We start from the raw sequence: 26,593 nt of genomic DNA on the forward strand, positions 1-26,593 counted from the left end.
AAAACAGTTTGGGTCTCTATAGCTCATTTCTCTCTTCATGACAACTGTACGGGGAGAATCTTTATACAACTCACCTGTTTACATTATATTAAGGGGTGTGGCCTCTTTGAGTGACAGGTGGGAGCTACTAGCTGTCTGCTAGGTGTCACCTCAGCATTATTTTATTGATTGAATGTGTGTTGCCCTTTAATTGGCTTAAATGCAACACCAACAATCATCATGTTGTAAACAGACTGTATAAAAAGATGGCCGACATGACGGCTCCCTAAAAGTGAAGCCAAACCCTCTCTGTCGCCCCCTGCTGACTGGCTGCAGTATAGCTCATAAACCCCGCCTCCTCCATGTTAACAGAAGGGACATGAGTCAAAATATCAAATCAAATTACACGTCAAATACATTTTTCTCAAACATGGTTTCTGTCATTATAGTTAGTTCTTATCATGTTTTACTTTTAATTAGTTATTGATGCTGTAAAAAGGGGGTGTGGCCTCATGATTGACAGCTCTGTTGACAAATGGGGCTCCTGCAGCGTTCTGTTCCCGAGTAGCAGAGTAGAGGAGGAACGGCGAGAGGAGACGTAACTAACACTAACACTACAGTCATTGAACTTTCCATCAGCGTGAACGTCTGCTTCAGACCGACACAAGAAGCTGTTCTGCTGTGAAACACGCCGACGTGCCGGATGTGTGTTTTGGTTAGCGGGAGTGGCTACGGAGTCTGGATACAATTTTTGCTCCACTTTTGTACAATGAGAGAAGATGGAGACGTGTTGTCCTTCTTTATATGCAGTCATTGGGTGTACAGTAGATCAAACATATCTTTAATACAAACAGTCTGGAAAAAATGAATCACTAAGGCATCAAACATGATTTCAAAGCTGCAGAACCGTCGTCACTCAGCTTCCCACAAATTCCCAAAAGGAAAAAAACAAACAACCAGCGAGAACAATAAACACATAATAGAAAAGTCCAAGTTTGTATGAATAACTTCTGATTTATTTACAAACCAAACAGCACAGTACTCGACACGGTCAGGGTCGGTTTGGACGACAGACGGATGCGAGACAAAATTAAAACTCATTTCAGCGTGGAGAAAACAAACTGAAGGTCTCTCACCACAACCAAGGAAATCCACACAACCAGTTATTACAAAGACTTCTGAAGAGCAGTGAGCGACTCCTGAAGAAATAACTCTTTTCTTTTCCTTTTTATCTAAACTCAACAGACCTTTAAACTAATATTGCTCTCACAGGTGTAATGGCTCTGAACTCCTGCACAAAGTGAAACAATCCTCGCTGTCAGACGTCTTTAATAAACTGATGTAAGTCTACTTTTAATGCGGCTGCAATATCTCAGGTTTTATAAATACTGAGTCAGACTGTTTCTGCAGATATTCAGTGTTAAAGATGAGAAGTGTAAGCAGGCAGACTGCAAGCTGCTGCAGGCTGATGGAGGCAGAGAGGACTCCCCCTGCGGCTCTGCTGGCTGATGTATGGACAGTTTAGTCCATTCAGAACAGTCACTGTCAACACTTAACAGGCTGAACACACACACAGTGTAGTCTATATGTTCACACTCACACACATGGCTTGCTGCTGGCGGTACGGGCCACTAAGAGCGATAATGGCTGCTGTCAGAACAGTAAATTGTGTGTGAGCAGATCCATGTTTCTGTGAGATCAAGCAGATAAAAAGACCTGGAGCGAACTTAGTTTGCCTTTTTTATGGGTAAAACATCCTTAAACACCCGGGCATGTCCTGCGGGTTTGTTACAGAGCGCTTTGTGTGTTTGATGTGCGTTTGATGTGTGTTTGATGTGTGTTTGCGTCGGCTCACATCGAGTCACGTTTTGCAGAAGCAAACACAACTGTAAGAGCCATATTCATGTTTTTGGGAAAGCTGTTGTTTTGTGTGCCACTGGGTGTCGCTGCACTATTGCTTAAGGTATAAAAGGTGTGGTGATAGTAAATGTAGGTGTGTGTTTGACCCCGGAAGGGCAAACGGTTTTTGACCGCTGTGATGACAGGCGGCATGGCAAACCGCAGCTGTATCGTTTGTATTTGTTGATCGATCGTATAAGGAAACTGGATGATGTATTAACGCTGCATGGTGATTCAATTAAATGGATTGTGTGATGCAAACTTAAGACGCCTGCAGAGATCTTATTTAAAACAACAAAGCAAACGGTAACGTATTGAACTGTACAGCGCGTCAGCCAGGTCACTCCTGGGAGCCAAACACATCGGCAGCTTTAGTAATAGACTAAGCTTCTATAACAACTTTAACCTTAAAAGTTGTTTATTGGCCTAAAGATTAAAGCGGCAGGAGGCCGCAGCCTGACTGTAACTTCAAACAGAGATGATTTTCTTTGTTTGTGCTCCTTGTAACTTTACTGCTGCACGGATGCAACCAAGATGAGACATCCTGCAGAATCTCAGATGGCTTTTACCGACTTGATCAATTCACAAACTGACCATCGTCATGTTATAGAGGAAAATAACTACAACTAAATAGTGCAAAAAATGTTGTCCAACAACAAAAAAAGTTCCCAAATGGGCGGTTTATATTCTGATATGAGTTTAATGGGGTTATGTAGAACTACTTTAGCCCAAACCATCATGTTTTCCTAAACTTCATCACACTGCAAACGTTTGGTTTGGTTTAGAATATGATCTTTGCTTGGGCTTAGATAATAACTCTGCTGCATTTTGGTTTGAAAAATCTCTTGGGTTAGGTTGTCCTGACGGTCGACAGGGGGGGACACCCTGACGGAGGGGATACCCTGCATCGATACGCACATCACGTATCGATGCAGGGTAATCAAAACACAGGAGGCTGACGTTAACATCTTATATTCAAGCGAGGGGAAAAGTTACAGGACTACCAAAATCCTTCAATCCACTGGGAATCTCGCGTTTTTGTACCCAATGGAAATGTGGAAATCGATAAAATCGCCGTAGAGATGAACCAAGCGACCAACATCTCCACCTCTGGGGCCGAGCCACTAACAGGACTGCAAGAACAATACATGGCAACAGAAAAATAAAAACTAAGATAAGATCATATAGAACCTGTCTGAACAGCCAATCACAGTCTTTTATTACAAACAGCCTTGTCATCAGTTTAGCAGCCAATCAGAAACAGCCTGCTGTGTGCAACAGTTTACCTTTTTAAACTCTGAGGTCACACACGTCACCTGATGCCACATCATCACCAAGAGGGTTCTAAGGTGACTTCAAATGTTACTGAGAGTGAATCAAAGATGTTCTAAATTTGCCTGAAGCGCCCGTCGTGTGAGATGTGCTAATTATCCAGATGAAGCCGGTCTGTCCTCTGTGAACTCATTCTATGGAGACACAAAACAATAAACCTGTTTTCTCTCAGACTAAAAGTTTTCATTCACAATCAATGTTTTTTTTCTTTTAGTTTCACAACTTTGGTTTTTACAGACTGAAAGGATCCCGATGAAGCCGCTCGGCAGGTGGAAAAACAAAAAGCTCTTTTGTTGTAGCGACGGTGAAAACATCCGACGAGATAATATTTGAAAATCACATTTTTCACATGTAAACGGTGAAAAGGCAAGAGGAGCTTCTTAGCCGAGAACCTCATTAACATCAAATCTGTCAAAATATACTGTATATATATAGAAATATAAATACAAACAGGCAATAAAAATAAAAATAAAAGGATCTGTGTGGCGCAGTGATCGATTTTACTCCCAGTGTATGTATAATCAAGTCTTACAAAGCTCATAAATTCAGGGATTATATCACACATCTACACCTCCGTCTGCTGAAGCAAACACTCGTTTCTCTCTGCGTTCCCTCGTTCATCCATCAGTCCGTCTGTCTCCCCAAAGAAGTGCATCAATCAGCCATTCCTCTCGTTTAATCCCCCCTGTGCTCCGATATTCATCCGTATTATTTATCTGTCTTTGTTTCAAAGCCTCCTTCACGTTCCCTCCAATCATTCATCCTTCCTCTTCGGCTTCACTCCATCTTGGACATCTCAAATTTAGTCGTCATTGTTTCCTGCAACAGAAAAGACACCGTCATGATGAAGAAACGCTGATAATTAGTCTGTCCATCTCATACTAGCATCTTCGTTAATTTCTTTCTTTGCTGGTCTTTAATCTGTGACACCCCTCCTGCAAACGAGAACCAAAACACATGGCCACCCAAGGGGAACTTTTTATAAAGCTACCTCCTTTTGGCTCGATTTCTTTTACATAATTTGGCATCTAAATGGCTACAAAAAGTTGGCTGTACTGGCTGCAACAGCTGCCCAAAAAAAATATGTCCACTAAAAGTTGTTTCCACTGACAGGCTCAGATAGGTGTGACAACATTACAGAAAGGATCCCTACAGAGATAGACCGTTTTGTTACAGAGGAAGATGTTTTATTTAAACAGAAACATGTTACAGCGCTCTCTTCAAAGCCACCAGACTCCATTGGCAAAAACAGTGATTTTACCTCACAGAACACAGGAGTTGCTGGTGTACTGCTGCCTGGATTGCTGAGTTAGTTTGTGTCATTGTTTGACTTTGACTTTCACATAGTTAGTTTGGATCCACCACAATATTTGTGAAACACACAGAAGCACAGAAAGACTAACCAGTGGAGGCAGCGGTGGACAAGCAACTCCTGTGTTCTGCAGGTAAAATTGCTGTTTTTATGAATGGAGTCTGGTGTGTGTGCAGAGAGCGATGTAACGTCTGTGTGTGGTTAAAACAATCATCTTCCTCTGTAACAAAAAGGTCTATCTCTGTAGGGATCCTTTCTGTCATGTTGTCACACACTTAGAAGAACAATCGGAGCCTGTCAGTGGAAACAACAAGAACTTTTAGCGGACGACCTTTGATCGATTAAGGATTACGTTGCAGCCTGTACTGATGGTTTCTGGCTGAAACAGTCTACCGGAGCAATTCCATTTCTTCTTCACCTATTAGTCATGTAGCTCCTAAAATATGTAAAAATAGGGCACAGCTTTAAAAACACAGGAATACCCCTTTAAGGTATGTTTTCCTGGTCTTTCCTCCTCCCTCCCGATTGAATCAGAAGCAGACTATTTAACGGATGTGACATCTCAGTATTTCAGACTCTCTGAATCACCCTCTCCTCCGCCCTTCTGTCCATCCCTCCCTCTTCTACCCTCCTCTCAGTAAGGAGGCCGACATTGTTAAGATGATTCCTTTTGTTGCGGACATGATGGATGAGGCCATACTCAGACGAGTGACAGAAGAGATCACATTTGACATGAAGAGGCCAATTTGTCCAGTTTTACCGAGAGGTTTGGTCTGTAGGAAGCTCGCTGTGAGTCTTGGTTTCAATACTAATTTATCTTTTAAGGCAGATTGATGGAGAAACATGTCAAGTGATGGATGCTACTAAAGAAAGCCAAAGCTCTTTTTAAATGTCATGAAGATCTTTCATTTCCTTCCTTTTGTTACTGAAATGAACAACTGTCTTTTATTTGAATGCTAATTAATCTGCACAGCTAAACAAAATGACAAGGTGGGGGATTATAATGAGAAGGCACAGTTTAGCCCCGAGTTACCCCCACAAAGCTTTAACACTAAATCGCCTATGTTGCAAATATGTGTACAGTCCTTGTTTGCATCATCGTATCCTCAGTGTTCATTGCATCCGAAGTAATTCTGTCGTCTCAGCCCAACATTCTGTGGCCTCTCATGCAACGTGGTTTTAATGCACAGATGAAAATATTCCCACGAATGCTTCATTTCTCCGTTTGAGAAACATTTTTAAAAACTGCAGCGAGCAGCTGGTTCAACAAAGAAATGAAAGCATGTTTCTGTGAGCTGAAGGCTCAGGAGGTACCGATGTGTTTTGTTCTGAGAATCACAGACAGGGCAGGGAAGTAAGAAAGCATTTAGAGAGGCTTCGTTGGTTTTGGTCTTTTCGTTGAATATGTCGACAACAAGAAAAACAATCGAGCTTTGTGTCTCAAACTGGAAGTAAGTAAAAGTATCTTGTATTTTTTCAGGAGCTGAAACTGTTCTTTAGATTTGTTGTGCAGTTTAAAGGAGATACAGATATGTCTCAGCCTTATACAGCTCTGGAAAAAATGAAGAGACCACTCCAAATGTTCCTTAAATCATCTGTCTTCATGTCATGGCCCGCCCGATCCAGATGTGAACCCCATTAAAGCCTCCTGAATGTGATCAAGAGGAAGATGGACGGTCACAAGCCATTGAACAAAGTCGAGCTGCTCCATGAGCGGCCTAACGTCACGCAGCAGCTCTGAGACAGACGGGAGGAGAGCACGCAGAGATAACCAGGTTATTCCACTACAGATGACCTGTGAACTCTGTGAATTCTGTTGTTCCAACATGAACATGAACCTGTTGTCTTCGCATTATTCAGCTCTGAAAAACATCTTTTGGTTTTCTTCACCAGTCGTTATTTTCTGCTAATAAAAGACCTCAGTGAGAATATTTGATTTGGAAGTAGAGAAATGTTCATTTCACAAGTTCAGGAGTTCATTTCACACAAACACAAACGTGTAACTAGAAGAACCAGAGAAACACTGAATTTTGCAGAAGTCTCTTAGTTTTCTCCAGAGCTGCATAAAAGAAAAGTTCTTTGTGTTCACAGAAACACATGTTGTCTGCACATATAACCCTCCTTTAACTTGTGTACAATTATTTATATTTCAGGTTAAGGACACTAAGGACTTCCTGTAAGATATTTAACTCGGGTCATACCTGACGAACTGTTTAATACCTATTTTTATTAAGTCTAAACGTCTCACATTTTTTCTCTACAGTTTACAGCAGCAGCTAAATGTACTTTATTGATCACAAACTGGGAAGATGTGGTGTTACAGCAGCAGGTTATCAGAGCAAGAATACAGCACCGCTGAAGAAAAGCTGAGGTTTAAAACTGGTGTCATTGAACAGTCCTGCTTTTGCTTTGATAACAAAGCGAGTTTCTGACACCTTCATGTGTCTGCTGGAGTTTGGTGATGTTATATACATTAATGCATCACCACAAAGCCTGCAAACACTTAAGCAATCCCTGCCGTTGCTCTTGGTACGCTCGGGTTGCATGGTCAGCCTCGTCAAACTGTAGCCATCACCGTATTCTTATTTAGAAGTCTGCTCTCGGTCTGTTTCCAACTTTCCTACGGATCTATAGGGATCGACATTCTTCAGTAAAGTCAGACTTATTCTGTCTGAGCTCCCAGGATTTACCCCGACTAACTATAGTCTGTGTAAAAAACGTCATGTACGCTCCATATTCTCCGAATAAGCTGCAAAATACGTCAATCTTCAGGAGCCGGTTTCACTGGACGCATTTTAAGTGACTCTACAGACTTTGACCTAAATTCACAAAGCCGTAAATGTTTTGAATTTTGCTATATGTTTATTTTATATATCTTTTAAGTTGTGTTTCATGTCTGAAGCCGTGTAATTAAGCTGCTGCTGCATTGAAGAGGAAACTCTTCTGATTCAGAGGTTCTTAATCTCACTGAGACGTCGCTCCCGGATAAATAAAAGGTTAAATAAAATAAATTGTTCAGAGTTTTATTGCACAACAGCCTATAAAATAAACAGAGGGAGACTAGGTGGAAAAACTGGCCTTTGGGTTGGTAGCAGGATTGAGCAATTTCGCTATAATCCGCTGCTTAATCGTGATGGATTACATTATTTGTCATAATAGGGATCATGGGCAAAGTAGGGTCAAATTTCTCCCTAGTTTACCTCCTAAATAACAAGAGTGCTTTCGGACATGTAGAGTATTGATTAATGCCATCATAAGCCTTTAACTGTGTCCTCTAATTAAGGAGGTTCATTGCATGGTTAGTGTTCGTTCTCATGTCAAACAACCGGCAGTTTAAAACACTGAATCCTTGATGTGACAGGATGAATAAGTGTGCTACAAGCACAGTGAATACATCTGAAGGAAGCAGCATTTTAATCTCCCTTGTCTCCTCTGTCCTCTTTAAACTGCTCTCTTCCCGTACTCTCATTGTTTTTCAATCTTCGCAGCTGAAACACCATCAAGGTCAATCCAGCGTGGACGGACTTAAATTTCGTATGGATTTACTATGGATTAGAAAACATACTGTGTCCATACAGTAGATTACGTAAGTAATTGATTTTACATAAGAGGCACTTGGTTGATTGCTGGATCTTTGAAAAGGTTCACCTCTGAGATGAAAGTGTGAATAATTTAGAAAATGGTCCAAACAGAGTCGCAGAGGCGATAAAGACCGACAGGATCTCTGTTAACGCTCTACATCCGATCAATGATCGATGCTTCCTCCACACACACAAACACATCGCCATCACACTGTTCTGCTCGCCATGATAACAGAGAGGAGGATAAACAACAGTGTGATGTAACCGTGGCAACAGCTGCTTTCTGCACACTGAATGCCACCCTCTGCTGGTCACAATCAGAACTACAAATATGAAAAAAGTGAGTGTTTGTTTGCATGTATAGTTGTTGTGTTTTTACATATTGTCTTTGTTTTAGATTCCAGTATTTGTGAGATAAACTCGTTAATGTTTTAATGATTTAAAATCAGTTTCAGTCTTGGATTTGGTTTCGATTTTTTGCAGAAGCTGAAGACATTTTTTTGTAACTTTTTAACCTCACATTTAAAAAAAATTATTAAGAATGTATCAAAGTTCACATAAAATGACGTGCTTATCTTTGTTACCATGTTTATCTGCATAATAACCCTGCTTTTGCTCGTCAAAAATCTCCTACGATATCAGAAACTAAGGAGATCCTGTGAGGCATTTAACCAACAACTGTCATAAATGACATTCTGTAGACAACTTATTTTTTATCCAAAAGACTTTAAATCTACATCTGCAGTTTGTAGAAGCAGCCAGGTTGCTGTATTTTTATATTCGACCCTGAAGGATCCATAAAGATGAATGTTATCGTGCTGCCTGAACACGATTACATCATAGTTTGTAAATGAAGAGAGAAAACCAGGTGTCTTACCTCATCAGAGTCCAGCAGGGGGGGCAATGCGCTGTGAGAAGCATGAAAAAGACTTTTAGCATCAAATTTGAATAATATTTTTTTTTATATGACGTGTGATTATCAGTGCAGACATGCTGACGTCATGCTGATGATGACTTACACATCAGCCATAGATGAAGGGATGTTCTCCTCCACCCACTTCAGATCCTCATCCTGCAAAAACAAGGAGATGTTTAATGAAAAGAGATTATACAGCACGCAGGATGATCAGTTCATTCAATGATATTCCACATGATTAAGGTTAGACATTTTAATTTGCAACTTATACTTTCACATTTTTTGTAGCTTCTGCTGCAGATTGCATGATAACTGCATGACGTCAGTTTCATTGTCTGTTCTTGCAGGACACTCGCCTGCAGCTAAACACTGATGACCATTTCTACTTCAGACCCAAAGGAAGTAGGCTGCTTGAAACAGAACTGGTGTTTGGTAGAATATCTGTCTCTTATTGTCCTAATCAGTCCCCCTTCATTGTGGAAGCTAGAGCAAACTGACACAGTGATATTTGTTTTTTCAGCGATCTGAAATAATAAAGGAAGTTTCACTCGATTCATGCAGTGTTTCATTGTCACTCACCACTTTGTTGGCTTTGGCTGAACCGTTGGTCTCATTTTTCACGCCTCTCATTTTCATCCCCTCTGGAGACACACAAGTAAAACACAAAGACACACACGAGTAAAACACAAAGACACAAACGAGTAAAACACAAAGACACACACGAGTAAAACACAAAGACACAAACGAGTAAAACACAAAGACACAAACGAGTAAAACACAAAGACACACACCAGTAAAACACAAAGACACACACCAGTAAAACACAAAGACACACACCAGTAAAACACAAAGACACACACGAGTAAAACACAAAGACACACACCAGTAAAACACAAAGACACAAACGAGTAAAACACAAAGACACAAACGAGTAAAACACAAAGACACACACCAGTAAAACACAAAGACACAAACGAGTAAAACACAAAGACACAAACGAGTAAAACACAAAGACACAAACGAGTAAAACACAAAGACACACACCAGTAAAACACAAAGACACAAACGAGTAAAACACAAAGACACACACCAGTAAAACACAAAGACACAAATGAGTAAAACACACACACAACAAGTTAAAGATGTGTAACTGTCCCTGATGAATAATTCACTGGACACTGATCACATCATGGAAATGTTTCAACCACACAAACGGTGTGTTCCTTAAAGTTTTCTCTTATGTTGAGAAGACAGGCCACCAACTAGACAATTGGCTGACTGACCTGAACTAGCTGATTAACTGACATTAACTAACCACCTGACTTACCAGCTAACTAATGCACTAACATAATGACTAATGCAGACTAACTAACTTACTAGAGGACTGACCAACTGACAGACGAACTGACCAACTGACGGACTAACTGACCAACTGATAGACTAACTGACCAACTGACGGACTAACTGACCAACTGATAGACTAACTGACCAACTGACGGACTAACTGACCAACTGATAGACTAACTGACCAACTGACGGACTAACTGACCAACTGACGGACTAACTGACCAACTGACAGACTAACTGACCAACTGACGGACTAACTGACCAACTGACGGACTAACTGACCAACTGACAGACTAACTGACCAACTGACCAACTGACCGACTAACTGACCAACTGACAGACTAACTGACCAACTGACCAACTGAGAAACTAACTGACCAACTGACCAACTGACCGACTAACTGACCAACTGACAAACTAACTGACCAACTGACCAACTGACAGACTAACTGACCAACTGACTAACTGACAGACTAACTGACCAACTGACAGACCAACTGCCAGACTAACTGACAGACTAACTGACCAACTGACAGACTAACTGACAGACTAACTGACCAACTGACAGACTAACTGACAGACTAACTGACAGACTAACTGACCAACTGACAGACTAACTGACAGACTAACTGACAGACTAACTGACCAACTGACAGACTAACTGACAGACTAACTGACCAACTGACAGACTAACTGACAGACTAACTGACAGACTAACTGACCAACTGCCAGACTAACTGACAGACTAACTGACCAACTGACCGACTAACTGACCAACTGACCAACTGACAGACTAACTGACCAACTGACAAACTAACTGACCAACTGACAGACTAACTGACCAACTGACAGACTAACTGACAGCCTAACTGACCAACTGACAGACTAACTGACCGACTAACTGACAGACTAACTGACAGACTAACTGACAGACTAACTGACAGACTAACTGACCAACTGCCAGACTAACTGACAGACTAACTGACCAACTGACAGACTAACTGACGGACTAACTGACCAACTGCCAGACTAACTGACACACTAACTGACACACTAAATGACCAACTGACGGACTAACTGCCAGACTAACTGACGGACTAACTGACCAACTGACAGACTAACTGACCAACTGACGGACTAACTGACCAACTGACCGACTAACTGACCAACTGACCGACTAACTGACCAACTGACAGACTAACTGACAGACTAACTGACCAACTGACAGACTAACTGACGGACTAAATGACCAACTGACAGACTAACTGATCAACTGACAGACTAACTGATCAACTGACAGACTAACTGATCAACTGACAGACTAACTGACAGACTAACTGATCAAATGACAGACTAACTGATCAACTGACAGACTAACTGACAGACTAACTGATCAACTGACAGACTAACTGACAGACTAACTGATCAACTGACAGACTAACTGGCGGGCTAACTGACCAACTGACGGACTAACTGACCAACTTACAGACTAAATGACCAACTGACAGACTAAATGACCAATTGACAGACTAACTGACAGACCAACTGACAGACTAACTGACCAACTGACAGACTAACTGACATACTAACTGACACACTAACTGACACACTAAATGACCAAGTGACGGACTAACTGACAGACTAACTGACGGACTAACTGACCAACTGACGGACTAACTGACCAACTGATGGACTATCTGCTGACTAACTGACCAAGTGACGGACTGACGAACTAACTGAAGGGCTGACTAACTGACTGACTAACTGATTAACTGACTGACTAACTGAAGGACTTGTTGAAGAACTAACTGACTCACCAATAGACTGACTGACAGACTGAAGGACTAAATGAAGAACTAACCAACAAACTAACTGACTAACTAACCCACAAACTACACGACTGACTAACAGACTAACCAAAAAAATGACCAACTGAGCAGCACTGACTAACTAAGAGGCTTACTGACCAACTAGCTGACTACCATTCTCAGTAAGTTCATTAGTTAGTTAGTTAAACAGTTAGAGAGGCAGAAATAAAGAAAGGAAGGGAAGGAAGGAAGCATCTAGTCAGGAAGGAAATAAGGTAGGAAGGAGGGGAGTAAAGGGGTAAAGTTTCTGACCGAAAGCCTCGTTCATCATGGGCTCCTTCTCCTCTTCCTCGGTCTCTTCATCCAACAGAGGACTGAAGGCATACCTGACAGAGAGAGAGGGAGAGAGGGAGAGAGAGAGGGAGAGAGAGAGAGAGAGAGAGGGAGAGAGAGAGGGAGAGAGAGAGAGAGAAACTGGCTTTATTTTCAATTAAAGAGACAAAAGCTGTCAAAGAAGCAGCCCTGATATCCCCTCTACCTCTGGTTATTGGCTGACGGTCGCCATAGGAACATGATGACCAATAGGATGATGGAGAACAGGAAGCGCCAGAAGGCGTCATCTATCCACAGCTCCCTCCAGTCCTACAGACACACAGAGACATTTTTAATGACAGCACTTCAAAAGCATTCGAGAGCGATCATTTACAGGAAGATGAAAAACACTTCTGTCTCTGTCGGCCTGAATATCTCGCTCACTGATTGTAGAGGATAAATCAGAGACAGAGCACGGTTAAAAATGTACGAGTAGAGTCAGACTGTGAGATTGTGAATTTATGCCAAACTACCCTCACGAGGGATAACAAAAGCCCTGCTGCAACAAACAGGTATTATGGGAATAATGAAATTAGCATGACTTTCTTAATAAAAAACATCTGAATGAAAACTTCAATAAACCGATCCCCGTTTGCCCCAGGGGTTACCATCACACATGACAGTTACCCTACGACCTCATGACGGATATTGAAAGGAACCAAGAAACTATACAAAAGTACTTTAAACACTCCTAAAACTATTTTGTTTTGGTTTCTCAAACCAAAGTGTTTGACTTTATAATCTCAAAATGTGTGTTAGTTTTTACACAAATTTGACATTTTTTCCAGTAAATTATGACTTTAATCTTAGAATTGTACGTTTTTTCACGGAATATTTCTCTTCTCCTTCGGCTCCGTTTTTAAAATGTACAATGGCCCTAATACGCCGTCGTAACAAAACATTAAGAAATGATGAAGTCTATGAAATTGAAGAGTAGTTTTAGACTAGCTTTAGCTTCCCACAGACTGTATGTTAAAGGTTGACGTAGCATCAGGGTCTAAAAAGTAAAGACAATCAGGATGTGCTTTAAATCTGCACCCTTTCTAACTGCCTGCAGGGGGCAGCTCAAATTGTTACAACATTAAGTCAAATTCTACTTCTCTCTTGATTTATTCCCTCAGTAAACATTTTCTTACTGCGTTTGTGGTCTCAATCTCTAGTTTCAAGTCTTCTTCAACACAGCGCCTTGTTCATTATGTTTCCAACGATGAAGCAGGGTATGCTTGAAGGCGTGGCAACCTTATGATCAACAAGTTTCTCTACCACTTGTCAACCCGGATAGAGCCTTAACAATGCCTATCCTTCCCAGCTCCACCCTGTTGCGCAAATATGAACATTTTTGTCTGCAAAAAACCAACACGACTTCCAATCTGTAGTTTACAACCCAATGAGTGCCATCATGGCGTCCGTGTTACTTCTCAGACACAGCCTATGAAGCTCCAACAGAGCAAAGTGACCAGATTATACTGAACCCTGCTGATTGAATTCAAACTACTTACAGACAGACACTTGGACATCTTGAAGGTCTTGGTGGTCCAAATGATGAAGATGACCGACGCTGCAAAAAACACACAAGCTTTTAATCACATGACTTTCAGCAAACATTAAACACATATTCAGGAGTGTTTTTCGTACCTATGACAGCGAAGATGAGCGTGTTGGTGAAGTGTCTGTAGAGAGACAGCTTCACCACGTTCCTCCTCAGCCTCAGCAGCTTCATGGTCTGAGCCAGACTCACAAAGATGTGACGACACGGTCAAGGAATCAGTCATCCACAGGTAAAATCAAAGTTACCAGAACTGGTCCTAAGGTCCTAAGGGTTTTGGTTCTTATACCTTCTTTGTGTTATTTTTATAGATTAAAATTAAATGTTTGCAACTTCTTTAGCTGGTAAGGTTTGTCGATGGAATAGATTTTCATTAATTAATATGTAAAGTAAAAAAATACAGCTACACCTGTGCTAAACATGTTGCCTTTTCAAGGTTTTTGCAACACACTGACTATACACACAGAAGATCAAAGCAGAACATAGGAAAAAGAAAGAAGTACTAAAGGGAAGATGCAGTAGCGGATATCCACCAGCAGAGGGTAGAGTCGAGCACAGCCAGAGGAATAGCAGCCAGGAGAACTACATCATCTTCAGCCTGGAGAGAAGGAAAAGGAGTGGGAGAAGAAGAGAGGGGGACAAATAGACACAGAGAAGAAGAGAGAGATTACGCAGAGAACGTGAGCAGGATGGGGAAGGATGAAAGATGGATCATTTATAGGGATGGAGAGGCAATCATTAGGGGTAAAAGGGAACGACAGACGTTAAGAGAAAGAAAAGAAACGCAGACACAGGGTACCACAGTCAGGTTGATTAGCTTCAGGGGATTCAGCAAAACATGACCCAAGGATTCTGAATTCAGACAGAGGGCTCTATCTTACACAACCACGCAGCACAGCACAACTGTCATGGCTCATTTCTGACCGAGGCAGTTGTATTTTCCTGTGACCACTGCGACCATGGGCGTGTGGGTCTTATAAAGAGGTGTAGTCAGGTATGTTGCTATCTTGAGGCAGCAGAAAGCCCCACTGGTCTATAAAACCCTGGTCTACAGACGATGCTTCAGTATTTCTATCATTTTTCAGACGGTAAGATGCGCCTACACAAAACACATCCACTCCTCTTGTTACACACTGGGTTGTGTTCTGGTCAGCGATTTCTTTAAAAGATCGTTTACTTCTCCAATTTACCAAATCTGCCGTTTGAACAGTGGTTTGAAAGATAGAGGCTGACCAGGCTTGAAAAGGGAGTTAGTGTCACTTTGTTTGGTTTAATTCAAACCCAAAACACACCTGTGACTTAAAAAGAGACTGAATACAACCCCTCTCCTCCTTGTGCTGTACTTTGCGTGCAGATCATGCGCAGAAACCCAGAAAAGGGGCCCGAAATTCACTTTAGATCCTGCATTTAAAACGGGTCATGGGAGACAGCGCCCTCTAGTGGCAGCAGGTGCAACATCAAAAGCAGGTTGGTGCACAGAATAGTTGCAAGTATTTCAGTCTGAAGAAACACAAGAAACGCTGCTTCATAAACACTCAGTTCACTTTCTGATGAGAACTTTGTTTAGACTGGGTCACTATTCTGCCCCATCTCTAAAAGGGGCACCTAAACCGGCTACATACACTACATTTCCCATGATTTTGTAGCATGGATGTGTGACGCTGTAGCACCATATTTCCCCCTTTTTGCAGGTTGTAGTTCGTGCTTATTGTGTTTGTGGAAGGACAGCGACATGGTAATGCTTCTTGTTATATCCAAATGGACTCAGGTGTGAGAGTATGGAGGTCAATGTAAAGTTTACATGTTTGGCAGAGGAGGGCTGCACTCTCACTGCACTGAGTGTTTATGAATAACAGGAAAACAACTTCCCTTCCAAGTTAAAACCTGGAAATTTGTCAGAAATAATTTTTATCTTCTGAACTTTGATCAGTCGTTAGTTTCCTGTTTAATCCTGAAATGACTGCTCACATTATTTGCTCACAGGGAAACCTGCTTTCATTCCTGATTGTGTGTGTGCGCGTGTGTGTGTGTGTGTGTGTGTGTGTGTGTGTGTGTGTGTGTGTGTGTGTGTGTGTGTGTGTGTGTGTGTACATGTTTAAAGGATATCCACCAGAAAATACAGGAGTCAATGAAGGCCAGCACTATTTCAGTGAGTCTAATGCTGGAGTTGTCGCCTTGATCCTGGAGAAAGAAACAGGTTAGACACACACTGACACACACACACACACACACACACACACTGACATCCACACACACACACACACACACACACACACACACACACACACACACACACACACTGACACACACACACACACACTGACATCCACACACACACAACAGAGCATTGTGACTCACAGCGTTGACTCGTAGGATCCCCTCGACGATGGAGAAGATCAGGTAGAGCAGACCGACTCCGACGACTCTGTGGAGCAAAGCGCCGAGTCTGGGTCTGGTGGACGGACGGGCAGAAAGGAAATCAGTTAATGTCAATGAGAAAGTCGATTTACAACAAGCTGTTTTATGTTGTCTGATTACTTTTGATCGGTAATTCTGATTATCTTTAAAACAAAGTTACTGCTAAAGGTTATTACAGCACAAACTCTGCTCCAATCCCAATTAAAGTTTATTAAAAGGTGAAGAGTTAAGACTTGACGACGTCCTGCATGTGCAGACTGCTGCAGAGCTCTACAGGCTGCACAGGCGTGCACAAGGTTCCATTCATACCACGCTTGAGGGTTTGCATTCTTCTTCAGGCATGCACATCACCTTATCTACTCAGCATTCTAGTTCAGTAATGGACAATAATGTTTTATGCAAACTGCTAAAACTAGATGGAGCAAGCCAAGCCAAGACGATGCATTACAAGCTACACCGGGAGGCTAAAACACACACTTCCTTTTGTTCCTTCTAAACATTACATCATGACAGGACACAAGTGTTATCTTTGCATGCATGTAAGTCCCTGTAATGTTCTGTTAATCTGGTTGGAAAGAGACATCTCAGGACCTGCCATTAGCCAAAACCAGTGTGACCCAGATACAGGAAGTGGTTGAGCCATTTCCTTTCTCAACTATCTCTGGCATTACTCAAACCCCGACCGTCACACGGACCAAACAAATCCTCGAGAACTAGCGGGCACTGAAAGCGTGAAGCAAACTTTAGAGGTGTATTTAAAAATCTTACTTGACGATGCCGTATCCCAGACTGGCGATGATCACCAGCACCCTGGCTAGAGTCCTCTTCACAGCAGACAGCACCTCAGCAAACACCACCGCCCCATGAACTGCAGGAGAACACAACTTATCATTGATTGGAGCTCCTGGACCTGGTCCAGATAAGTCTCCTCTGTGTCTCCACCTACCTGACAGGCCGTCGTATCTGATGCTCTGGAACTCGGCGTAGTAAACTGCTTTCTCCAACATGCCCAGGAAGATGACGCCTCCGATCCAGAACTGGATCCTGAGCAGGTCCCTCCAGTAACACGCCGACAGAACCAACCACAACACGGCCAGCAGCACGTACACGATGCACATCACCATGTAGAACTGGAGACATGATTAAAGACAGAAAGACTGTTGACTCGGGGCGGGAAAAGAGGCTTACTTAATGACTTGACTAACATTTACATGGGCAGAACTCTGTTGCTGTTATGTGCCCTGAGAGGATGTTAAACACAGTGTCTGCTGATATTCTTTATGTTTAGTCGGTAGAGCCTCAGACCGGGTGGATATCTGGGCCGGCTTTTAACAAGATCAAAGAAACGTGACTCCTTCACGCCTGTTTTAGGCTCCTATCATTGACTGCAAGTGTGATTTGTAATGTTAAGATGTAACATGTCTGACCTCCTACGTGCACCTTAGTTCAAATTAGCTGACTGCCCTTTTGCTGGTGACTCTGTAATTTATTATATTTGCATATTCTGTTTTCAGTATCTGTTTTTTAAAAAGCGGTTTGTAAAACTTTATTTATTTTACAGGGAAGATGCATATTGATCGACACTTCTGTAAATATGCCTGAGTTAGCCAGAAGGCTACTTTACATCGGTAGTCCCTGGCCAGATGTTAAAATAGGCTCCCTAAAAAAAGAACACAACAACAACTTGTGAAAAAACAAAAACATGTGTCATGATGGTGTTGGAGTTAAAAGTCAGTAGCCAGCTGCATAAAATACATGAAGCATGCAGGACAAACCGTACACAGCATGAGAGTATTAATAAAAACACACAGGCAGGATTAAACAAGGGCATGGGGCTTATGGAGCGACGCATGCAGCATCACATTAAACAGCATTAAGGCACGCAGGCAGGAGCCTAAACTTTACTATACATGCACACAACAGGACGACATTTCACAGCACTGCACGAGTACAGGCATCAAGCAAGCAGGCGTAAAACAAGCAACAAAACTTTGTTACAAGATTAAGTAGCTGAATGTGGAATGTTTGATTTCTGTAGTGTTTCATTGTGTGTGTGTGTGTGTGTGTGTGTTCTTACCACCATCAGAGGCCATTCAGAGGCTGATATGTAGTCATGAGGGCCCTTCATGCTGATCTGCACTGCAAACACAAACAGACATCAGATGACTGCTCTCTGGGTTTCTATGTCGAACTTTAGTGACATCTCTGAAGCTAGGTCCACGCTCAGACGCTCAGACGCTCAGACGCTCACACGCTTTTGTTTTGAAATGCACATCTTTCTGAACTTCATAACTTTGAGAGCCCCTAAGACTCTTGAAAACTCAGGGACTCATTTTCGAGTGTAGAAACAGAAACTGAGCCTTTGCGAAATGATGATGCAAACACCCACATTCAATGTGGATTTACTCATCTCAGTCATGTCCTTCCTGATTGATCAGCTGTTTCACTTCAACATTTCCAGAGGAAAACAAACAACTCCATCTTTGGCCTGCAGGGGTTAAGGCGAGTTAAACACTACAAGATAATCAAGCTGATTTTGCGCACGCACTCTGTGGATCGTCACTTGGAACCAAACAATAGCCAATCAGGAAGCAAGCTAACTGAAGGAGCAGTTCTTCCTGCCCGTCATCCGCCATGTTTGTTTACTCTAAAGTCTCGTTTTAACCGCGTGAGATTTAGTGAGATTTAGTGAGATTTAGTGAGATTTCCAGCTGTGAGAGTCGGACTCTGGTTGTTGGTGAATGAGTCTGTTAGTGTGTGGTGTGCTGGTTGGCTCATATCGTTGCTCTGCACACACTACAGGAACACAACAGTTCAATCTCTATCTGTCGTGACGTGTGGGCTCTCTCATATTTTACACATCTGTTAAGATTTTAAACATCTGTGAGTGTGGGTCAGCCTTAACTCCACATGAAGAACTCATTATAGGCACTGCTGACCTTGTTGTCTAAGCTAGCTGCTGTAGTGCACTTAAAACCTGTCTTTTAAAAGGCTACAACTGCCTACCGTTTTAAAATGAAAAAGTATAGTGTAGATTTACTAGCCTTACCTACGCAGCTATCAATCCCTTTAATGTGCTGTTCAGGTACTTTGATTCATCTTTGAAAACTACACGATGGTGCTCCCTTTAAGCTCTTGAACCACATCATGTTGTAAACAAGTGCACAAGAAAAAAAAACTGCAAATTGCAACAAAAAAATAGTTGCAGGATTAACGTTCCAGCTCTTTTGTACCAAAGGTTTCTCAGAATAGTTTGAAATGTCGTTATTTTTTACAAAAGCAAACATCCATAAAACCTTCATTAAAATAAATATCTGAAATGTAGAAGCTGCTTTTATGAACCACCTGTTCTAATTTCACACATTCTGCCTCCTCTTTATCAGCTTTCCAATAACCTCTGAGAGCTGACATTGTAAACAGAGACACTGGTTAATAGTTGACCAGGTCGTGCAGTAAACGGTCTTGTTCAAAGGAGTGTAAATGTGTGTGCGTGTAGGTGTAGGAGGCTTACGCTGGAGACTCCAGGGGGGAGGGGGGTTAGCAGGGTTGGCGTGCTCGGGCGCTCGGCTCTTCGTGTCTTTGCTTTCTTCGATTCTGAGGATGAACATGTAGGGTCCGTCCTCCCAGCTCTCAGCCACCACATCGAAGTGAGAGGGAGCAGCCTCCTGAGCAACACAGACACAGAGCCGTTATAGTGACTGTGATGTGACTTCAATAATGTGTCCCAACCTGGATACATATTTTTTCACCTGTGGCATTTAGGGTGATCATTCTAACGTAGAGTGAAAGGACGTTTGTTGAAAGGAGCAAGAAAGCAGCAGCAGAAAATGCAGACTGACACAGATCAGATGGAGCGAGGGGTCCTGTCTTTGCAAAGTTACTGTAATATCTATCGACTATATAGAAGAAGTGCCTTAAACCTGCAGTCTGTCGAATGGCCAGCAGGGGGCGACCCCACTAGTTCCAAACGACGTCAGATGTAATCTGTGTTTACAGATTATACAGAAACGTGTGGAACCTGATCAGCTGTAACACCATCCCGGCTCCCCTCAGCGTTCATGTGACGACGATTTAGCCTCTTATTAATCTCTAGAAACATCTGCAGCAAGTTCAGCTAACAATCCGTTCCAAATTTCAACTTGAGCGATAAATCTGCTGGACGCTGTGTTGAGAAAGCCAATCAGATTCCCCTGACGTCCGTGAATGCATCAGAAATGATCGAATCTCCGTTCAATTTAGGAGCATTTTAAAGTAGTTTCTTGTCCTCTTGAGGACCGACCGGACAAAGCTTCATTTTGACTGTTTACTACCTGCACCATGATTTTGTTATTTTGGCAAATTGACCGTAAAATTTGGTGTATAAGACGCACTTTTAATTCCTTTTTTTAATCTATAATGTGGGCTGCGTCCTATAAACCGGTGTGACAAATACAGAGAGAGGTATTTTATGGTGTTACCCAGACGATGGCGCTGTAATCTAGCTAGCTTTGTCACAGACATGTGCCATCATGATCGCCAGTGCAGCCGCCATCCTCAACTACCGCACCGGGAGGAGCTAGCAGGGTTGCAAACTCGACCTGGTGAAACCAGATGGTAGGCTGTAATTTGTGTGTTTTGAATGTGAAAATGTTGAAAGAAGTTCACACGTTTTTATTAATAAATAGAAACTCTTTTTTCCCTCTGGGATACCCACAAAGACAGACTTATGTTCTGCTGTGACTTATATTCTGGATTTTACGCTGAGACCTGTTAACTGCGAGTAAATCTGTTTCTTTTTTCGGAGTCATACCGCTGAAGTTAGCTGAGAGTCACCAGAAACAGATGAACACACCAGACACACAGTCGCTTCTCAAGTTGCTAAGTGGACTGTAAACAATGCAGTACACGGAAAAGGAAGTCTTGACTGGAAGTCGTTTATCACTAAACGCTGGCTACACCTGAAAGTTCACAGTCACAGAGGATATATCAGACGATAGCTGATGGGTTCTGAGATTGGATTCAATGGAATGATGGGAAATTAAATCTTCTTCTCTCTTGAATTATTCAGTTAATAATTTCCTCATGTGTTTAATGTCTCAGTTTCTAGTTTCAAGTCTTCTTCTGTGATTGACAAGTCGCTAAACAACACTTTGTCAGTTGGTCTGAGTACATTTTTTTTTAAACAAGAGATGAAACCCGAAGCTTCAAAAGATCACAGACTTTCATATCTTGGCACGCACACCAGCAACCACGCAGTCCCAGAGTCAGTCACAGAGTACGGTTTCAGGCTGCTGCAAGAAACAGGTTCACGTAATCCAAGCGCACAGACAGACTGACCTCTTTATGAGAATCAGCAGCTTTTCCAGTTTCTGCTGGAGCTTCCTCCTTCTTTACTGCAGCAGCCTGAGAGACAGAGAGCAGTACAATCAGTGAGCGGATCAAAACAAGTCCCCCCCCCCCGTGTGTCCTGCTGAAGTTTGTCTACTGTATTATACATGTTCCACTTTTAGTTGAGCTATATTTGCAGGTTCTAATACACTGTATACATTAGTGTCTTTACTGTTCTGCCGTATGAGGGGTTGATTGTACGTGCACACCTTTGGTTGAGGAGGTTCGATCTCTCTCCTCCTCCTCCCGCCTGAAGTCTTCTCTGTGGTTGGCTGGAAAAACAAACAGATGTAAGAGGGTAGAAAATATTTTTAACATCGTGACAATAAATAAAAACACAGCCTGAAAGCCTTCAAGGTCTCTGTGTGAGAGAGGGAGTATAAATGTGATCCGCTTGTTCCCAGTGACGCGTCAAACTGATTTCAGATCAAACTTGGTGGTGCAAACGAGATCTACTTCTTTTTAAGGGACAGAAGCAGGAAGTGTCTCTCACCTGTTCCTCCGGCGGCTCCATCAGACGAATCTTCGTACTCAACACATTGAGGCCGAACTGAGTGAAAAAACAAACACACCCACTTTAAAATGTAATGACATCCTGCACTCACTGTTAATAAGGATGTGTTTGCACTGTGTGTGTGTGTGTGTGTGTGTGTGTGTGTGTTTTTCCTACCTTGTTGGGGTTCATGGGTTGTTGGCAGCTGATGACATACTTGTTTGACACGTAGTATCCACTGCCTCCTCTCACTTCGACCTTCTGTGATTTGAAGTAGCTTTGAGCGCGCTCCGTCTGGAGACCAAAAAGAATAATAATCTACATATTATTATCAATAACGAGTAAATAACAGGTCAAAATAATCACAGATGTAGGGCTGCACGATATTGGAAAAACTGACATTTTGTTCTGCAATATTTAAAAAAACAGAGGATGTTATACCAGATAAACGCTGTGTGTTTTCAAACATTTAACAATCATGCTCGTTATTATTCAGGACTTTAAAGTCTATTTCAAAACCAAACAGTAGAGAGAGTTCAAGAGGAGCGACACGTTTCTGTATAAAGTCAATACGAACAGACTCGTGGGCTGCAGTGGTGTTACGGTGTCTGTCATCTTTCTATTTCTAACAACGTTCAAATGTATGTTTAATCAGCGCGATCAGCCCGGTCCCTTTTTCTGAAACAAAAGCTCACGTCTACTTCCTGTCAGCACACACATCTTCACGGCGTGTGTGCGCTGCAGGTGTTGTAGCAGCTAAAAGTGAACACTCCGCCGTGAACGGTCAGCTCATGTGACGTTAACCAGACTCTGCAGCTCAGCGGCCAGTTCACTCTGTGCTCTGGTGAAGAGCTGCACTAATGTGATATCAGACGGGAAGTGAGAATCTGCTGAGTTTTTGTTTTGCACTGAGCAACAGTAAAGTAGCAGCTCGACATGTTTAAAAGAAAAGTCGTAGAAAAGTCACACAATAACACAAACAGTTTGAGGCAGCAGTGGACCGTCAACACCTTTAATCTGCACGGTAAAACCGTTCTGAACACCTCAAGAGAAGAAGTAAGCAGGAAGCAGTTCCACTCACATTCAGACTGGCGACTTCATCGTAGCAGTGCGAGTTCCTCAGATACCAGGACACGTTGAACTGGACGGGCGATGAGGTGTTACAGGTCTCTGACACCACCGAGCATGCGCACACACACACACACACACACGCACACACACAAACACACACACACGCACACACATAAATAATCTACCGGCAGCTTTGAGGCGGGACTGGCAGGTGTACAATAAATGCTAAACTTACTTAAACACATCAGGGACTTTAAGACATGAAACTGAACTGATGTATTTACTCATCTGACTGTCGATTAAACTGATAATAAGAAGATTTCATCCAACGTCAGACTGAAAACTAAATAAGAAAGAAACGGCAGAAGCAGAGAGTGTCCTTACGTTTGAGATGGATGTAGCTGCTGTTGAACAGAGTTTTAGTGAAGTAGAAAAAAGTCGGCTTCTTCAGAGTTTCCTGGAACAAACAAACACAAACATCTGATCAGACTCAAAATAACAACTTAGTTTGTGTCTTACAAATATTTCTGATTCTTAAAATGTGTTATGAACGGTCACACAGAGAAGCACAGCGACGACCACACCCAATCTTTGTTATAAAAACAGTCACCGAGAGAGCACAGGAAACAAGAGTAATACATTCTGCTGCATAAAATAGTTTCATTTATAGATTTGTTTCTATTTTCTTCTGCTTGTAAAACATTTAATTTTCCTTATTTAGCCTCTAATAACAAAATAAAACTACTCAATGAGAGAAGTAGGAAATAGGGGGACACAGGAAGTTGCATCACAAGACGATATCACGGATCATTCAACAAAGATCTCAGAAAGTCTGAGATACGATGGCCTGCGATGAGAGAGACGGTATCGTCTGCACATTTAACACAGTTGAGACAAAACTGGAAGATTTACAAACTCTAACCAGGTGAAGTGCTGAAGGAATTTGATCACATGGGAAATAAAGCAGCCTCGATCGAGGGATCGTCACACTCCTAGAAGACACTGCTTTGTATAAGAGGCTGATATTATTGGCGTGTTTGTTCTCCGCTAAGCGAGATGGGAAAGTTTTCTTTGCAGACGATGTGAAGCTGCAAACAAACATGAAGTGAGTTAGACTAGTTTGCATCTCGTCTGCAGCACATGTAACAGAGCTGAGCAGCTGAGCAGAACGTGGTCTGCAGTATAAATAAGTTAACAATGTATAATAATAATGTTACTGAGATATTTGCTTGAGAGAGGAGCCTTCTGAGAGCCCATAAGAAGTCATAATGTTCAAAACTTATGCCAGGACAAAAATTCGTTTTCATATGCTTTTCAAAACAGCCTCTTTTGGGCGAGCTTAAAACATTTCCGGGTTTTCTGGGTCCATAGGGGATGTTTTTAAAATTCCCCAGGTCTTATTCTGAACAGAAACAGTACCATCTGCTTCTATAGTGAGCCGTGAGATCAGAACACCTGCTCCATTTAACTCATTTGTAAGCATTCGACAACCCCAAAGTGCTGCCAAAGCCAAACAGAAGCTGGAGTTGAGTGATATCAAAGTTACTGTTCTTGTTCCTGTGTTACGGTGAGAAGATGCTTTAAATGAACTGCCTAGAACAACAGGAGATATGTCTCATGTCTTTTGAGAGAGACAGATGAAGAAAACTCTCCGTCAGAAAAATCATCATCTGTCATCATCACCAAAACACCAATCTCTACTCATGCCACTTTTGAAATATAAACCACAGTGAACAGTGTTTGGACCCTAAATATTTAAATTGTGTTTAAAAAGGTACAGATCGTGATGCTACCTATTTTTGAACAATGTTTTCCCTCAGTTCTTGCATTTATTCCCCATTAAAATGCTTTATTTGGAAAATGGCTGACATATTAGGTAGAACATAACAAAACAGCTCACTGTCTTTTAGCTGAATGGCAAGTAGAAAATGGTGTTTTAAAATGAACTTTGGTTCTCAAATAATTAACATCAAAGAGAGTGAGGGCGTAGAGTTTGTGCAGGAGTTAAGTGTGTCAGGTAGGATCTTAAGTAGGTTACGAAGAGAGTAAAGTTTCTGTTTTGCAAATTTGCTGGCGTGAGTATGGAATTTTGTTAATATGGAAACAAGATTTATGACATACTTTATCTTGAGAGGCATTTTATCACCAAAAAAATCAGATTCAATGTTAAATTTAAGTTGAATATTTAACTTTCTGTTTGAAAGAAAGATCAACATCTGACTAAAAGTGAAGTACAAAAAAGGTGAATTATGGTTTCATCTGAAGCCTCGATGAGAGTTAACATTTAGCCCATATTTACACACTTCTGAGAGGTACAGCAGCTAGCTTAGATTGTTTCTGACGTAGCTCAGTGTGCGATCAAACTGCAGCATTTTAAGTCCACTGAACCACCGGAACCACGACAGAACCACTCTTTAGCTGTTTTAATTTCATTTACAACCTGTTTAAAACATAAAACTATGAGCTAAAGCTGAAAGGCTGCGACACTGACAGTACAGCTACTGTTTCAGGAAACTCACACTGTCGACGTTCAGGATCCACTTCCCGGGTTCTGACACGGCACAGACCGGCCCGTTCAGTCCCGTCAGCACCAACAGGAGCAGTGCCGAGGACCAGAGACCAGTCCGGGTCCGACCGGGACCCGTTGAGCCCGCCATCTGAGCCAGGAGGAAAACAGAAACCAGCAACGGCGAGGCAGCCACCGCGACAACTCACAACAAGCTAGACACTTCCTAGTTCCGGCTAACGTGGGCGGAAGAGGATTGGTGCATTCAGGGGCTGTGGAAAATAAGAAAAGATGTATTGTGTATTACTCCCACTGAAGAATCCGGAACTTTAGTCTTTAGTTTAAATTTGTTATTTCATATCTGTTAATTCATAGGATTTGCTATGGTGAGGACAATTTTTTTTAAATTTCCTTAGTATTAACCGGAAGTGGTATATACCACCATGTTTAGCTTTACACTTGTTAGTGTAGCTCCTAACTTTGACCAATAGACGGCAGTAAATAGATTGAATCAAGACAACAGTCAACTTTAATGCATAAACGCGTATATTAGAAATACTTTGGAACATCTCTGTCCATCTCTAATAGCTGACAGAAGTTCCACATCAGGGGCAGCCATCTTGGATATTTAGGAAAATGACTCATG

The 26,593-nt window shown here is 42.0% G+C and overlaps 1 protein-coding gene across 1 annotated transcript; it reads right to left on the reverse strand.

Moving 5' to 3' along the window:
- Positions 1 to 763: 763 nt before the first annotated feature.
- Positions 764 to 26,150, reverse strand: LOC138596794 (transmembrane protein 87A). Its single transcript, XM_069668155.1, has 21 exons — positions 25,961 to 26,150; positions 23,826 to 23,898; positions 23,452 to 23,540; positions 22,548 to 22,664; positions 22,371 to 22,427; positions 22,087 to 22,149; positions 21,827 to 21,892; positions 20,022 to 20,175; positions 18,588 to 18,649; positions 17,457 to 17,640; positions 17,279 to 17,378; positions 16,451 to 16,544; positions 16,197 to 16,273; positions 14,182 to 14,288; positions 14,046 to 14,104; positions 12,713 to 12,816; positions 12,487 to 12,560; positions 9,599 to 9,660; positions 9,123 to 9,175; positions 8,981 to 9,011; positions 764 to 4,029 (listed from the first exon to the last, which is right to left on the reverse strand). Exons 1-21 carry the CDS (start codon positions 26,096 to 26,098, stop codon positions 3,988 to 3,990), a joined length of 1,806 nt encoding a protein of 601 aa, XP_069524256.1. The 5' UTR covers positions 26,099 to 26,150; the 3' UTR covers positions 764 to 3,987.
- Positions 26,151 to 26,593: the final 443 nt, after the last annotated feature.

Source organism: Semicossyphus pulcher, unplaced genomic scaffold, assembly GCF_022749685.1.
Source record: "Semicossyphus pulcher isolate SPU_LCO1_2020_fin unplaced genomic scaffold, fSemPul1.0.p SCAF_19, whole genome shotgun sequence".
NCBI lineage: Eukaryota > Metazoa > Chordata > Actinopteri > Labriformes > Labridae > Semicossyphus > Semicossyphus pulcher.